A 16,839-nucleotide genomic window follows, 5' to 3' on the forward strand; every position below is an offset into this window, starting at 1 on the left:
AAAATATAAAAAAATAACATATATAGAAAACTTTGCAGAATTTTTGTTACACAATATTGCTCAGAAAGGTTAAATGCAGTGTGAATAGTAGTTGTATTAGTAATTATTTTATCAGGCCATTTTGAATCAAATGATTACCATTTTCCCCCTTATTATAATGTAAAAATCATGCCAGTATAATTTTGGCTTATTTCAATACTAAGTATTATGAAACTCATCAAAAGTAATTTATTGCTATTACTTTTATCTCCTCAATACAGCTGTGTGAGGGAGTATAGAATAGTGGTATGGGAGAGAAGGAAGAAGGCTCACTCTTTTCTTGCTTGTTTACCAATTTTTGGTTGATGTGGAAATTTTCCTTCAAGCAGCTCAAGATGTATCTAACCAAAAATACCCTTTAATTTTGAGGAATTAATATGTATCACGCAGAGCCACTCAAAAAGTGAAAAGCAGCCACTAAGTCTTGGACCTAAAATTAAATGGAGCAAAGAAGTATTATAGAGACTAGGAGAGAGGGAAAAAAGCAGAATTCTCTTCACCCTCTTTTATATTACATCTAATTTTTGCCTAGGGTTGTAAGTATTACCATAGATTGTTCATGAGGCGGGGGGGGGGGGGTCCAAGCAGAATGATTCTGAGAAAAAATATAAGAAAAGGTATTGGGAGGTCAAGGGTCTAGGTTCCTGATCCAGTTAGCAAAGTCTTTTTCTGTTTTCCTTCTGTTTTGTTTTCCCCCTGAGGAAGCCTGCTCAGGATTCCATGTATGGAGGTTGAGTGAATATACCCATCTCAGTCCTAATTGTGAAGGCAGGTGGTACTAGGACACCCATTTAAATGACAGCAAGGTGTGGCAATGGGAAGCGACTGACAAAATACTCAGGAGATAAGTGGCTGTGATGCTATCTCTGGAGAATTAGCAGCATCCTACAGGCCATAGGGCTCTAGGCTAGAAATCTGGCCCTAAGAAAGGAAATTATTAAGTGGGTCATAATTTCAGGGTGAGAAATCAGTTTGACAGGAAAATCAGAGATTAGTTAGCATGGCAGTTAGGTAGAGAATATGACTTGAGTCAGGAATGGGGACAAGGTGAGATGCAGTGGTTGTTCTGACTTTCCCTGACCATGATGCACTGTATCCCAGGTCCATTTGGCAGATTTTGATGTGGAGAAGTAGGAATCCAGTGACACTTGGGCACAAGGAGTCACAAGCATTCTAACACGGTGGCAAACCTAAACTTGTTGGAAGTGCTCACAGTACTGGGGGAATTAGAAGCAGGGGATTTCAGACAGGCATAAAATGCCTGTAACATTCTTAATACAATGCAGAGCAGTAACTCTAAAAAATACAGTGTCTGATTTTAAGGAGCCCACAGTCAATTTGGCAGGAGGGATACACAACTCAAATAGAAAAGAGATCAGAAGAAGTCAGGATGTGATTATCTGCCAAACTATAGTAGGAATGATAAAGGAGGTCAGAGCAGAGAGGGGGAAAATGGGAACTTGCTTAGCAATATCACAGAGCATAGCATGATATCCTATTCTGGTAATTTGGGATCATGTTGAAAAAACTTGTACTAATAAATGAAACAATGTTAATCTTCAATGAATAATCTTTCTAAAACAGGTACAAATTCAGTCTCTTGGTTTTGTTCTCCACTTCAAATCCTACTAGCTTGGATTTAAAAATTTTAAAAAATATATTGAAATGATACTGATTTAATATGCAGCGGAAACTCTGTTCAACCCACACATCCGTGGAGCAGTGCTCCTAGAGGTGATTGACACCTGGGGTCACAGTCACAGATACTCCCAGATGAGTCAGGTTATCTATGCAGATCAAGAAGGAAGGGAGAGAATGTCTAAATCAGAGAGAACTTGCCCTTTTTAAAAGATGTGGAAGCTGCCCATCTCTGCCTGACAGTTACCATGAATACGTTGACCAATTTTTCACATCTTATCATTTTTCAAGAGAAGACACACAGACATACACATTTTTTTAAAAAGTAAAAATCTTCATGTTTTAATTGGAAACTGACTCAAAACACTCCAAAACATTGTTCAGGCCCAACAACATATGTCTGTGGGTTGAATTTGGTTGGCAGTCTGCCGGTTTTCCACCTCTTCTTGAATTTATAGCTGCTCCTAAGAAAGCAGGAGCTGGGTGTAATGATTAGAGAGAACTAGAGTTCTCCAAACAAATTCTGTACACACAATAAATCCTAATAAATGTTAAGAGACTGACTAGCACATTCAATCGTTCTATGAAAAACCTCCATCTATGTATAGCTTCTTCATTTAGGTCCTTGTTTTGTTTCTCAACCTTTCATTACTAGGTTCATTTTCTTTACTTGGAAGAATAAATTCTTCTGCTGCCAGCCCTCCTGAAAGCATTTTTTTAGATATCTCCATTAAAAGATATCTCCGAAAGGTTGACTTTTCTAAATATAGAGCAAAAATAGTAATCCTGCATTTCCCTGATTTTCTCAGTATCACGTGATGTGGGATATGGCCCAGAACATCTGTACTTATAAGGCTGCATTGTTGTAGGGGAGATACCTTGGGTGGGATAATGAAAGTAACCACAGTTTAAACATGTGTGCACACAGGCATGCACACACATACCCATGTGAAATTCACAGTGCATAGGATGAGGAAACGTAGCCCAACTGTGGTTGTAGAACCCATTTTATCACGTGCTATCTATTAATTGGTCATTATCTCTAAGTTGCAGAAGTAGTCATGACAGTGGATATAAGTGATATGGGAGGAGAGAGAGAAAAAGAATTACTGTTCAATAGTTTTTTTTAATTAAATAGATAATACTGATAGACATTTTAAAACTCTAAATATTTAGGAATTCCTTTTGACTTCACTGTACTGAAGCCAAAACCCTACATTTTGCTTTGTGAGAAGCCTAAATTAAGAAAGAATTTGGGCTACACTATTCAAATTATAGTGACATTCAATACACTGGAACCTAGTTAGATAATGCATCTAACCATCTCCTCTACCTCCTACCTCCTGGGGAGAGGCCTCTGAACTCTACTTTGAGAAAAGAGAAGCAAAATACAACTTATTTAAATAGGGAAATACCCCCTAAACAGCTCCTAGATTGAGGTTCCTAATAATGCAGCTGAAGTTATTCAAGACACTAGCATCAAAAGAGCCTTTAGTTAGCCAACCTAGAAAGGACACAATTTAAGATATTCAATAAATGGAGCCTACAGAAGGAACTTCCAAGAAAGACAAGGATTGAGAAATGCAGTAAACAACTTTTAATTCAAATAATGTGGACTGGTAAATATGTTTTGCCATTTTGATATTCTTGGCTTCATGAAAGAAAGCCTCACTGCTCCAAAATTTCAGATTGAGTGAAAACAATATTTTGCAGTATTTGCTTTGTCCTCACACCAAACGTCCTTTGATGTTTAACAGGCAAGAGAACTGTTTTCCAAGCATTCAAATTGATGTTGTTTTACTCATGCTTATTAAGTTCATGATATACACATTAAAAAAAAAAAAACACTTACTGAAAGTTCTCCAATAGACCCAGATTGCTTGTGATACAATCCTTTTGGGCTTTTCATTTATGGGAAATAATTCATTTTGCAGCAATTAGTTAGGACTAAATATGTGTTCTGAATAGCCAAACATATTTTAATTAATCTCAAATAGAATATTCACAGTATTACTTTCATGTACTTATGTATCTATGTATCAATCTATATACTACCTACTCACTTCTCACTGTTCTTAACTAGGATTCATACAATGCCCCTCAACCACTAGCATATTCCAAAGGGAAATTTATTCCCAGAAAACTTAGAGCAACCATGTGAATAAATATGAACCTAGTTAACAATGGGTTTTGAAAATAAAACACCATAGTAATTAGTAACAATTTTAGGACAATGTGGCTATAAAATAAAAAAATAACTTTGTATAATTCTCTAGACTTGTGGCTCATCAAAGTTCAGTGTGCATCTGAATCACCAGGGGTGATGGCCAAACCTGAGGTTTCTCAGGCTCCTCCTCAGTCCTGCTGAATGGGACTATCTTTGGAATGTGCAGTGAAATTAGCATGTTTATGAAGCTCCTCACACTGACCCTTGAGAATCGCTGCTCTGCACCTTTCTTCTTCCTCTCTACTAGAGCCATTTTTTCATTTTCAACTGAAGTTATTTCTGACCCTAACTCCCAGGATAAATCTTAGCTTAATGCAGGTGGTCTTTTACTAATTCCAGTGAAGTGGAATTCTGTGAGTTCAATAAAAAATTATAACAAGTGATTATGGCTTTTAGTCTGCACTTGTGATTCACAAATCAGATATGTTCCCCCCTTTATTTACACGTCCCAGTGCCTCAGTAAGTTACACCTTGCCTTCCTCATTAGGCATTTGTTTTGTCCCTGACCACAACTTCCTCTATTGGAAACCTGGTCATTCATTGCCTCATTGTCTTACCAAGGTTAAAGTTCTGCCTCTCTACTGACAATGTGGGTAGTTGAGCCATCTCTGAACAAATACTCAGTGCTCAGAACTCTGACAGTAACAAACCTCCTAATTGATAACAATCTGCAAATCTGAACTGAGTATTGCTTCTCTCAGAATGGTTGTTTCTTCCCACCTGCTAGAGAAATATTTCTCTTCAACTTGGATTCCCAGTTGCCAGTATTTACCAAGACTGTGACAGAGATTTATGTAATTATTCTACACAACTGCACCTATTGTCAGTATTTGTGGGTAGGAGAACTCTCCAGCATCCGTTTACTTCAGATGGAGAGCCAGATTCTGGTCCTTTCTTGCCGTGATAGATTATGAGAGATGACAGGTCCTTCTAAATTATATGTGTGTGTGTGTGTGTGTTTGTGTGTGTATTATATAATTCATATAGAATGTTATCCCTACCTCACACCAGACACAGAAATTATTTCCAGAAGAATCAGGGTTCTAAAAACAAAAGTTGAAACAACAAATCTTTTTAGAAGAAAATACAGGAATAGTTTTTGTGGCTTTGGATTAGGCAAGAATTTCTTAAGAGGACCATAAAAGCACTAATTATAAAAAGATAAATGACAAATTGGATATATTAAAACTAAGAACTTCTACTAATGAAAAGTCTACATTAAGAGAGTAAAAAGCAACCTACAAGTGGGAAAAAGATAATTATTGCAAAATATGTATTAAAAATAGACTTGTATTCAGAATATAAACAAAACTCCTACAAATCAGTAAGAAAAGGACAAACACCCTAAAAGAAGAATTAACAAAGTTCTACACAGATGACTCAAAAGAACATTGCATAGCAATCAGGCACACAAATGAACGTTTGAGTGAAATAAGCCCAGCAAGAAGCATATACTCTAGATTTCCATTTATATAAAGTTAAAGAATTAGGCAAAACTAAGAAGACGGAATGATGATTATTCTTGGTGGGGTGGGTTGAATAGTGACTGGAAGGGAGCTTCAGGGGGCTTCTGGAGTACTGATGATGTTGAATTTCTTGGTTTGGGTATGGTTAGAAGAGTTTTCAGTTTGTGACAATTCATCGAACTTTATACACAAACACAGACATACACATACACACACATAAACACAAAAAATATTTAAAATGCTTTTATTCATATGTAATTGAGCAAGTGAGAAACAAATTTTTAAATGCATTTAAAAAGATACCCTGACGTATTGTATCTTAATGATGCTGTCATTGTCATAACAATGAACTGTGTTAGTGTCCCATTCTCAGACATGTCCCTTTGGCACTAAAATCCAATTCAATCAATTCAGAGTTAGAAGACATGAGCATTAGGGAAAGGACTAATCGGCTACAATAACAAATTTGCTAAATAAAACAAATGTCAGCCATATTTTACTACTGTCAATTACTGACTCCTGTTAGTTACTGTCAAACTCTAATTATGCAATATGCAGCTTCCCCATATTTTAACAAGGGCAGGCCAAGATAGAAGTAAAAGGAGCTTCGTGTACTGCAATCAATGTGTGATTAGATTTAATCTGCTTGATAAAAGGGCTTTGCAACTGAGTCATATCTTTTAGGAAATAAATATTATAGAACATAAAATTCCAGGAAACAAGCAATTGCAGGTTGAAATGTACTGTGTGCACTTGATACTGTTCCAAAAAAGATCAGAGAATCAGCCCTGTCCCAGGGAGTGTCTGAGACTGCTTGTTTTGCCAGTGTTTTTTAATACTGTGGCTGCTGAACAACTTGTTCTACAGCTGATGTTTTCTCCTTAAGTGACATTTCATCATCCAGTGCCCTAAGATAGTCACCCTGTTTTCCCTTAATTGATACTTGTATGCAAGAGGCAGAAAATGGCTCAGCATTTCTTGCTAGATTAGGTCAAAACTGACAGAGGAAACAGAGAGAAGATAGCATTGCTTATGCCCCTTCTGGTTCTCCTGTGTATCTAAGGAGATTGCCATGTCATAAAATTTCTTATGCTGCCTAAACATACTTACAACAGAACAGGCATTTTATTCATATTTGCTTTTCAATTTTTTACTGCTTACCTGATCACTAGAAGGAAATTCAGAAGCAGTTCCACTGAATCTTAACTTTATTTTTCTATGTTCTTAATAAGGTGTAATTGTACCCTTGGACCTCTCTTCCTTAAATGTTTAATTTTCTCATTCTTGTGAAGCCTTTAGCTTTCTCTTCTTTTGATTGGTAACCTAAAGCATTAAACATGCACCTGGAAGTTCAAAGTGAGGTTCCTAAAGTTCTGGGATATTTTTCCCCCAGATCACTGGGTGCTCTTATCATAAGATTAGTGTTTACAAATAGATGATGTGATATTTATTCTGATTTAAAGTTAATTGAGAAGCATCCCATGAGAATGCTACTGTTCATTGTGTAGCCTCAGTGGCTAGGGATCTATTCTTCTGTGTCTCTTTTCACCAAGTCTTTTGGAAAGGAATTATGCCTTAAAATCATCAGCGTTTCCCAGGATCTACAACACAAAATCCATATTCTTTAATAGAGCCACAGGGCTCTCCTAATCCAGCTCAAATTAACCATCTCTCCCTAACTTTCTAATCTAGGCACCCCACTCTGTGATTCGTTGTGGATGTTCACTTTGCTTTTCCTTAAATCTTGGGATCTCATCCTGCACTGTTCTTGACATCCCTTCTCTGCCTTTTGGATCCTATTTACCATACAACATCAAGTTCAATGTCACCTTCATCTGGAAATTGACCTTGTCCCAGCCTCCATTGCACTTTTATTAGACAGCATGGTAAGCAAGCATGCATATGTCGAATTCTACCCCAGGATTCTTAATAATTTTTGTGGAAACTGTGGGGCCTAACAAGTCTATTTCTCAGAGTAAAGGCTCAATAAATATTTGGATGATAAAATCAATTGCTTTGCTCCCAACAGGATGGAAACTAACAGACTAAGGTCCCCAGAGAATGAAAGCTAACAACAGGATACCAAGGTTGCCTACTACACAGATTTGTTCAGGACTTAATCTATTTAAAACATGTTTTATATTTCACTTGTCATTTTCACCATTTAGGATACCCATGTGCAATGACAGTAACTGTATTACAATTTATCCATGAGCTAACCTGCCAGACTTTGGTAGTAAATGCAGTATATCACCCAGATTCCTTGATATAAATTAAGTAAATGCAAAGCCTTATTATCACATATCCTATGTATAAAACACATGCCCAGTCAAAGACAGTGTTACCCAGTTGGGTGGCTATGGTCAAATTCCCTTACTGTGATCTTCCTTTCTCATTATATTTGACATTTTTGAAACTGAGTTTTATTGCACTCTTTCCGCTTATGAAAGTGGTCTGGGGAAATTAGACTTAATAGAGATGTAGAAGCCACAGGGAAAAAAGAAAAGGAAAGTGAACTGGAAGGAAACTGAAATTAAAATGTTATTTTGGTAAATGTCTGCTCTGGTGGAGATGACAAACAGTTGCAATGCAAGTTAATTACTGACCTGTCAGGAGAGTGTAGCATGGAGGTTGTGCCACACATTACTGGAGCTACCACGGCCACAAGTCATTTCCACAGGGGAACAGACTGTGCTCTACCACAGATCAACAGAAGATCTTTCCAGGGGACAGAAATGAATTTCTCAGAGAAACAATATTCATCTGTGGGGTTTCCACAAGCTCTTAGCAGACTTGGAGAAACAATTCTTTCTATGGTTTCTGGAAAAGGAATGGGGTCACATTGCCACAAAGGATTCTTGTGTGTTAAGGCAGAGAGGACTGTAGCTCTTGGTGGTTGTGGTGACCAGACAGTTCATTGCCACACAGTGAAAACCCAGACTAACACCTGTGGAATGGGGATGCACTGGGGCACACAAAATGCTTGCCTCTGAGACAATGCTCCTCACAAAGGTTTTACTGGTAATGCATGTCCGGCAAGACAGTCCTTCTATTTGGAGAAGGAGCATCAGGCACCCGAGGAAATTTGAAACCCAAGGGAGGCTTTCTCTGTTGTCATAACACATAACCCTGATAAATTGTAAGATGATCATAAATGTGGCTTTTTTAAAAAGCAAGAAACAAAAGACTTACCTGAAATGGAAATCTGGTATTGTTCATGTTTTAAAAAATTCATACGATTCTCCAAATACACTTTAATGTTGCCCTTGGAAGGTATGAAAAGCCTTGTTTCTTTGTAGCCTCTAACTTACCATGAAATAACCATCATTCACTGGCTCTTAGAATCACTGGCCAGAGTAAGTTACACATTGTTTTTAATAAGAAAGAAACTTGGTCAAAGACATTTTACAATTGGTAATGCTTTGCTAGTCTATGTACTCTGGCATTAACTAGTTTCCATATTTGTTTTCCAATTCTATATTCTGCACACATTTATTAAGTCTCCAGTGTTTTGTCAGGAAGCACAGGAGCATTTATAAATAGAAAGACTTACATGATCTATGCTTAATACGAATGTACTATGGTCATTTTATCTCCTTGATCTCCATCAAGTTTCCCCTGGAATTCTTGTTACCTGATATTTTCATATACAGTTTCCACTTGACTTTGGGGTCTATGACTAAAGCAAGGATGTTTGGAGATGCAGGACTTGAGATCTGTCTTGGGACTACTTTGAATAGACTGTAGCACCTTGGGGAAAACTCTCAGTATCCTCGAACTACAATTTTCTCTTCTTTACAGAGAAATAGTGGAGATAATATCAAAGTGTCTGTTCAGTTTCTCCTAGCTCAAATGATTCTTAGTATACTTTTACTTTAATGTTGCTGATGGGAAAGAGATGTCAAAAATATACTTTCTAACTCAAAAGGGCAAGCTGCTGAGCCTTAGTGTAGTTAACGGAGTGCTGCAATAATTGACAGAGCAGCTATGAAATTTATGATTAGATGAAATATCACATTCCTTCCTATTTGGGTATTTGCAGTGTGAGTGGGAGAATCAGGCCCAGAATACCACTGAGCCAAGTCTGTTGAGCAGAGCCAAAGTTTGTGTGGCTCTTACGAAGTGCATTCTCATCGCTGTTTCCTGTTTTTAAAACAGTATTGAAAGTGGAACTAGTGCAATATTGCAAGCTATTCTTGCTCTTCTCTTGGTACATATAAAACCAGGAAGTCAGAGAATTTATGAAGCCAGTCTTAAGTGATTTACATTCAATTTCTAACTCAGGGATGTTTATTTGGAAAGTTTGTAATATCAGTGGATATTTTAGACACATGCAAGGTGAACTAATTCTTCGATATTTTCATTAGTTATTCGCCATGCCCCTGTATGCCTCCTGCAAGAATATAGACACAGGAGGCATCAGTGTTTCCTCTAGTAGAATTTAATAACCATGATAATGATGATGAGTAGATGTTATGCTAGATGAAGAACAAGGGGAATACTGAATAGGCATGTAGATCACATGAGAGTTAAGGTCAATGTGACATGAAATTAACAAAATGATGTTACTAAGTTGCATAGACATAAGTATAGACAGATATTATTGATTTTACAGTCTACCAAATCTAGGGACTTGAGGGTCAATGAGGAACAACAGGTGGAACAACAGAATATGATTTCAAAACCCTGTGGGTAATCTTGGAATAGTAACACAGAAAGACTCACAAATTAGAGCTCTTCATTGCCTTTCTGAATAGGTCCTGAAATTGAGACTTACGTTCCCAGAATTAAATCCACTCTCTAGTACTGGGAGCAAGTCATGATGGACCCTGGGGCTTGAGAGTTTCTTTTGACTCGAGGCTGGGCAAGCTTTATAATGGAGTTTGTTCTCCTAGAACCTTCTTTCATAAGGACTCAAAGATTAGACCACCATGACAGGGTTGTCACATCACATAAGTCTAGGAGGAACCATTTACAAGAATGCAATTCTTATATCATATCCCTGGCCACAAATGCTACCTGCCTCTAAATTTTCTTAAGATCATACATAAAGTAGAATAATCAGAGCTCTTCTACTGAAAGATACTTTCCCACATAGCCAGGAGAGCTTCCAGTATAAGATTCAGGTAAATGCTTCCCTGAGAGTTAATAGGAAGTCTGACTAATTATTTATAACTTTGTGTTAACTGGTTTAATCATTCCTCTCCCATATACATCTAAGTCACTGAGCAGATGGATGTAAGTAAATGGATGCAAGTAAGGAAGAATGGATGATGGAATTTTAGAAATGTTGAGTCTGTAGTTGAGATGGGGCCTGAGGAGGAGCTGCAGTGGGGGGCTTTGGCAGCCAAAATATGAAAAGGATCATAGTGTGCATAGAGGGAAAAAAAGTATTAGGATGCAGGTGAGGGGAAAATGGGAAAGTTAAAGGAAGGTAAAGAGAAAGAACTGTAAGTGGGATCCAAATACAACTTGCAAAATATAGCCTAAAGCAGACTATCTACTTGGTATGAGAGTTTGTAACAGGATGAATAAAAATAAATCATCTCTGAACCCACAAGTACAGCAGTTACAAGTTTCACAGCCACCAGTGCAACTGTCATTTCAGTCTATTAGATTTCCTTCCTCCTCCATCGTCCCTCCTTCCTCAGTTACTGCTGGGGGTGGGGGTGGGGGTGAGTGGGTCCTGTCTCCCTGTGTCTTGCACTCAATTCATCCATTCAAGACATTTGTGTATTATGCTAAGGAAAGCCCTCTCCATAAATTCTCTCCCCTGGAGTGTCTAGAATACCAACCTCTTACAGCACTGGTGGGGTTAGAAGGGATGGGGTTCTCAGTCAGTCCTTCAGCCTGATGAGAGGCTAGCAAGATGATGAGACTCACCTACACCAAGGCTAAATGTCAGTTTCTTCATGAAAGCCAACATTTCTTTTTTCCTTGAGCTTCTTGGTACTATAGTTTTTCCTCAAGAAACATTTCAATATCTACCTTATAATTTCACAGTTATTTGCATATCTCTGCTCTGCTGAGCCCTTTGCCTGAAATGCCCAACCTGCCCTGACTTAGCTCCAGAATCAGCTGATCTTTTGTAGACTTTCTCTCTCCACATGTCCCAGTTACACCTGAGTCTGATGTCATTGTTTCTCTCCCTCTCTTGGGCACAACTTTAGTCTCATTTAATTATTGATTTATTTCTTTATCACTCTCACTAAACCACTGTAAAGCATTTAGTTGAAATAAACAAACACAAACCAAAAACACCACAAGAGTATCTCCAGCCTCTGATGTAGTGCCTGCCACTCAGGAAAATCTCAATAAATGATGAATAGATACTTGATTTTCAGTGGGTAGGAATCTTTAAGAAGAGGACTGTATCATTTTCTGTATTCTTCTCAGAGCCACATGGTGCTCTGCAAAATTAGAAACCACCAAATATTTGCAAATATGAGAATAATTATGAATTGTATCAGAGTAGATACTATACTTGTAGAACTAAATACAAAAGAAGCTGAATAAAAAGAAAAAAAATAGAATGCAGTGGGGTATCAACAAAATGTGAAGATGTGGTCAGATGGGAAAGGAAGTGATGGCTAAAGAGAGAGTGAGAATAGAGGAATAGCAATACTGGCAGGGGAAGAGATCAACTTAAAAGAATGATCTGAAGGAGGAAGATTTTGATTTTTTTTTTCTGTAAACTGTCCCCAAGAAAAAAAGGTGAGGAAGCCAGATAAGAAGCTTTTTAAGTAACCCAGCCTTTTGACAGTAACCCATCACTAGGCAAATTATGGGTTGATTGTGAAATCAGTACAAGAATGCCAGTGTTGATGTGACATTGAAATTTGTGCAGACTCTGGGGAAGTAACATGTCCTATAAATGGCACATGATGGAGCTATGTAAATACAGTGGCTTCATGCTCTTGGTCAGAAGATAGTGGCTTAAATCTGAGTGATTTCCCTCACCAATCTTACAAACACACCACCTTTAGACTTTGAATCTAATGAATAACATGGAAGATCAAACCTGGAATGCACTCCAAGGAGAATCCAGATTCTTTTAGAAGAGATGTATATGTTAATCATAGATTCCCCTCAACTCTCACCCAAAACCCTTGGGCATCAGATCGTACAAAGCATTTACATTGTTGCTTATCTGCCCAACACTTCTGAGCTCTGTGTATCTGTAGTAATACTTCTTGAGTTTCCAGGACTTTTAGCACAACAGTATCAGAAGTGAAAGGACGCTACAGATCACAGTAATCTTCCTGGTTGCCCATGCACCCTATCAGTTTTTCCCAGTGATGAAACAGAAGTCCATGACCTTGTACAAAGTCATAAAGGTGACTATTAGTGACAGTGTTGCCACTAGAAGTTAACTGATTTTCATGCAACCAGTCTAATTATAATGAATCCAAGGCCTTCGTTTCAGTCACAATGCCTAGATTCTCATCCTTCATTCACTGAAATGTACTCTGAAAAAAAAACTCATGCCTTTAGTAGGAGCGTCTTTATAAATGTAAAAGATTTGCTTTGTTATTTTGGAATAATTTCTACTTGGCTAAGAAAAACTGATGACCTCAATACTATATAATACACAGAATAAAACCAAAAATGTATCATCCTATACTGGCATACATCGAGAAATGGCTATTTATATCATCTGCATGTGATTACATTTATTTTTAAAAAAACAGTTACATACATACAACCCTCTATATCTTATTCTAGTTAGATATAAAGGTAACATCCCTTATGCATACATTAGTGGTCAGATTTTATACATTTTAAAATCCTCCTCATTAATGTAGCTGTCATTTTTCTATGAAATAGGATAAGATTTTCATATTTTATTACTTCAAATTTTTATTTCAAATCTTATTGAAAAATCTCTTTATTCTTAATAAGTTTTTATAATATAGCACTCATGTAGGATCGTGAAAATGAATATATGAACAAAATAAATCCATTAAGGAATTTTTAATACTACTTTCCTATAAACAACTTTGTGAAGTATAACTGAAGTATAATAAAGTGAAAGTGTTTAAAGTGTACAATTTGATCATTTTTAATATACGTATACTACTTTTAAACCATCACTGCAAGCAAGATAACAAACATATCCATCACTCTGCAAAGTTTCCTTCTATCAAGAGTTCACCCTGTCCTTAGGCACTGATTCTTTTTCTCTTTATGTTAGTTTGCATTTTCAAAAATATTGTATAAGTGAAATAATAAGTACTCAATAAGTACTTTTTTGGCTTGGCTTTTTTTGCTCTGCACAATAAATTTGCAATTCATCCATGTGGTTGCACACCTTAATAGTCCATTCATTTTTATTATTGAGCAGTATTTCATTGGGTAGTTAACTAGAATTTGTCTATCTATTCACCTGTTGATGGACATCTGGGGTTTTTTTGGGGGTGGGGATAAAAAACAGTCCTCCACTTCCTTCTGCTCAGTGTCCTTAAGAAAATTATTAGTCACTCTGATCCTCATTTTTCTCCTCTTTAAAAATATGAGTTTAATGTCTATCTCATAGGAGTTTTGTAAGGATCAAACAAGCTCATTGCCTGGCACATAGTAAATACTCAATAAATATTAACTTCTTTTCTGAGTTATCACACAGTTGCCTTACTGGTATCAATTATGAGGTAACACTTTTCCTCCCATTGAAATGCTATTATTCTTTTCTAATCATTTTAGTGTACACTCTGCTTGAACATTACCATGATGCTAGCCCCATTGTCCAACCAATGTAGGGCTACCAATACAGTTGGCTCCTTAAAATATAATCCTTCTTTTGGATTATGTTGGTTTCCATAACTGACTGGTGACAACTTTTTCTAATATTGTACCCATATGCCCACGCTAGCTGTGAAATGGCTGCATAGTTAAGACAGGGAGACAACATTTAGGCTAGAAGAGGTTCTGTTTCTAGAGACTTAGAAGCTGTATTTGCTTTGCAAATGTTTTATTTTAACCAAGTAAATGTTTCCATTTGAGGAACTTGTGGGGAGGGGCAGCTGAAAAGGATTATGGATTTGGGAAGCAACCAAAAGCCCTCCTGGTCCACCCACCCAATTTATTTCCTTTGTTTTCTTTTTACACATTATTATTTTCTCACAGCCACTCCTTTAAAATATACCCACACTGAATTTTCCTGCCCAAATAGGACGCCTTCCATTAAAATAAATGTAAATAAATAAATAAACAGTGTTGATTTATTGATTTTCTCTTTCTTCATATTCTTCATAAATATTATATCCAACTAAGCTACTGAATCTAGTTCAGTTGGCAGATGGCAATGGACAAAGGAATTTTAATTTTTCCCTGTTGGCCACTGTAAGTGAAGTTGAGGGCTGGGACTCCGTACCATGCTAATGAGGCCAAGCCGACGTAATTTGGTAGTCAATGGGACTAGTTTGGTTTGCTCTAAAGCCAGTTTTACTCACTTAAATTTGACCTTATTCACATAGGTCTTGTTCACCAAAAAAGGGTGCTGGTGGTAGTGTCTGGAGATGGGGTGGGATGAAGTAAATAGATCAGTGATGTCGTGAATGAAAAGAGCATATACCCTGAAGATACTTAGTTGACAACATCATTTCTTCATAAGGAAAACTGTGTCACATTGCCATTAGGAATTCCTTAATCAAATTAAGGAACTACACAGAATTTGAGTGTGTGCCTATGAATTGAAATCCTCTGGCTTATATACAATACTGTCCAAATACAGAGGTCCCAATTGATAAAAACACTATGAAGTAACTACCTTTTCTTCAGCACTCAGAGGTGGAGACTTTATTTCATCTTTGTACATTAATGATTAATAGGGATGTGTGCTCCACCTGGAGTTTTTCATGAAAAAGTATATATTTAGAATAATATAATGCTTTTATATTTCATCAGGATAACACTGTAATATGCAGAAACCTACAAATTCTGATAGCTCTGCGGAAACACTGAATCCCACCCGCCAAGGCACCGGAGCTGTGCAAATGAGAATCAAAAATGCCAACAGCCACCACGACAGGCTGAGCCAAAGTAAATCCATGATCCTCACCGATGTTGGGAAGATCACTGAACCCGTAAGTCAAATACCTCAAATATCCAAGTTCCCTGAACGGAATTTTGTGTTAAAAAAAAAAAAAAGGGGAGAGAGAAGAAAGCTAATTAGCTTTGTTTTATTTGTTTTCCTAATGTGCATGAGAATACTGTTTTTGTAATGCACTTTATCTTGCCTACTTATAGTCATAATAGTATCCCCAGTTGCGAGAGAAGAGCTGGGCTTAATCCAGAGTGATAAAGTAGATTTGGAGCTAGACTGAAGAGCACCTTTGACTCATTTTAAGGGCCTCCACTATCATGCTTCAGTGTCATAAAAATAATGAGGTTATGCTAGCATGTGGTGTTTGTACTTCCAAATACAGTACATCACTTTGAAAAGCCAGAGGCTAAAATTAGCTAAGAATAAACTGAGAAAAAAAAAATCTTTAAAAAAAGGTAAAAAGCTCATCCTTAAAATCTCCTAATGATATATGATATTAGAAATTACAATTTGATTTGGAATGAGCTTAAACAGTTGAAATGTTGTGGCCGTTTAAGGTTTGGAGAGGAAGCCATTTTGTCTCCATAATGTGTCATTAGGAAGATTTGAAATAAAATAGTTAGAGATGAACTCTACTGCCAATTGTGTCCCTGCCCCTGCACGCATCCTGAGCCACTAAACACACTGATTGCGATGAGTCTCCTCTGGTTAATTTTCTTCCATAATGGTGGTAACTTGCAGCTGAGGCCATAGGATGTTACAAAATTATTTATGCAATGCTAGCCACTCTTTTGGACCCTGGCTCTATTTTGTTTCTCACAGTGAGAGCAAGAGCAAGAAATAGGTTAGCTGGGGACAGGCTGTGAGTCCCAGTCACCCTGCAGAAACATGTGAGCTATTAATTGAGTGTTCTGTTAATATCATAGGGGCCTATGAAATATTCAGCTCCCTAACTGAGTTATTAAATGAGATCAACTTGCTGAGTAGCATGTTACCGATTACATTTATTCCCTGTTTTTCACTTGAATTTCAAGTGCAGAATTAACCCACAATGATCTCAGGAGCCTAAGAAATATATGACTTTAATCATTCTTTCCTCAGGTATCATAGACAGATTTAGCATGAGGAAGCCAGTGATTATATTTTTGGAGTGAGAAATACATCCCTAGATAAGGATGCATTTTTCTTTCTTTACTTTCTCATTTAAAAGTATTGTCTGCTGGGAGGCACAGCACGGCCAGCCTGTCTTGGCTTTGAAACCTGCTAAAACGTTCCTCAACCATGAACTTGAGATAGTAGTTAGAGTAAATTATTGGAATCTCTATAATGTATTATCAGTAAGAACTGTACCTTTGAAAAAGTTTAAAAGTTAAGTATATTTAATGATGCCTAACATATTTTATTGGCTGTGTTTAACAAAAGGCACT

General features: G+C 37.1%; 1 protein-coding gene across 3 annotated transcripts in view; it reads left to right on the forward strand.

The window, feature by feature from the left end:
* ARHGAP15 (Rho GTPase activating protein 15) overlaps nucleotides 1-16,839 on the forward strand; it is a 584,181-nt gene that overhangs the window by 12,191 nt on the left and 555,151 nt on the right. For all 3 annotated transcript variants that reach the window (XM_072960912.1, XM_072960913.1, XM_072960914.1), the window contains exon 2: nucleotides 15,274-15,452. In XM_072960912.1, the coding sequence (XP_072817013.1) occupies nucleotides 15,288-15,452 (165 nt within the window). In that variant the 5' untranslated portion in view covers nucleotides 15,274-15,287. The remainder of the gene's footprint in view (nucleotides 1-15,273; nucleotides 15,453-16,839) is intronic.

Source organism: Vicugna pacos, chromosome 5, assembly GCF_048564905.1.
Source record: "Vicugna pacos chromosome 5, VicPac4, whole genome shotgun sequence".
Taxonomy (NCBI): domain Eukaryota; kingdom Metazoa; phylum Chordata; class Mammalia; order Artiodactyla; family Camelidae; genus Vicugna; species Vicugna pacos.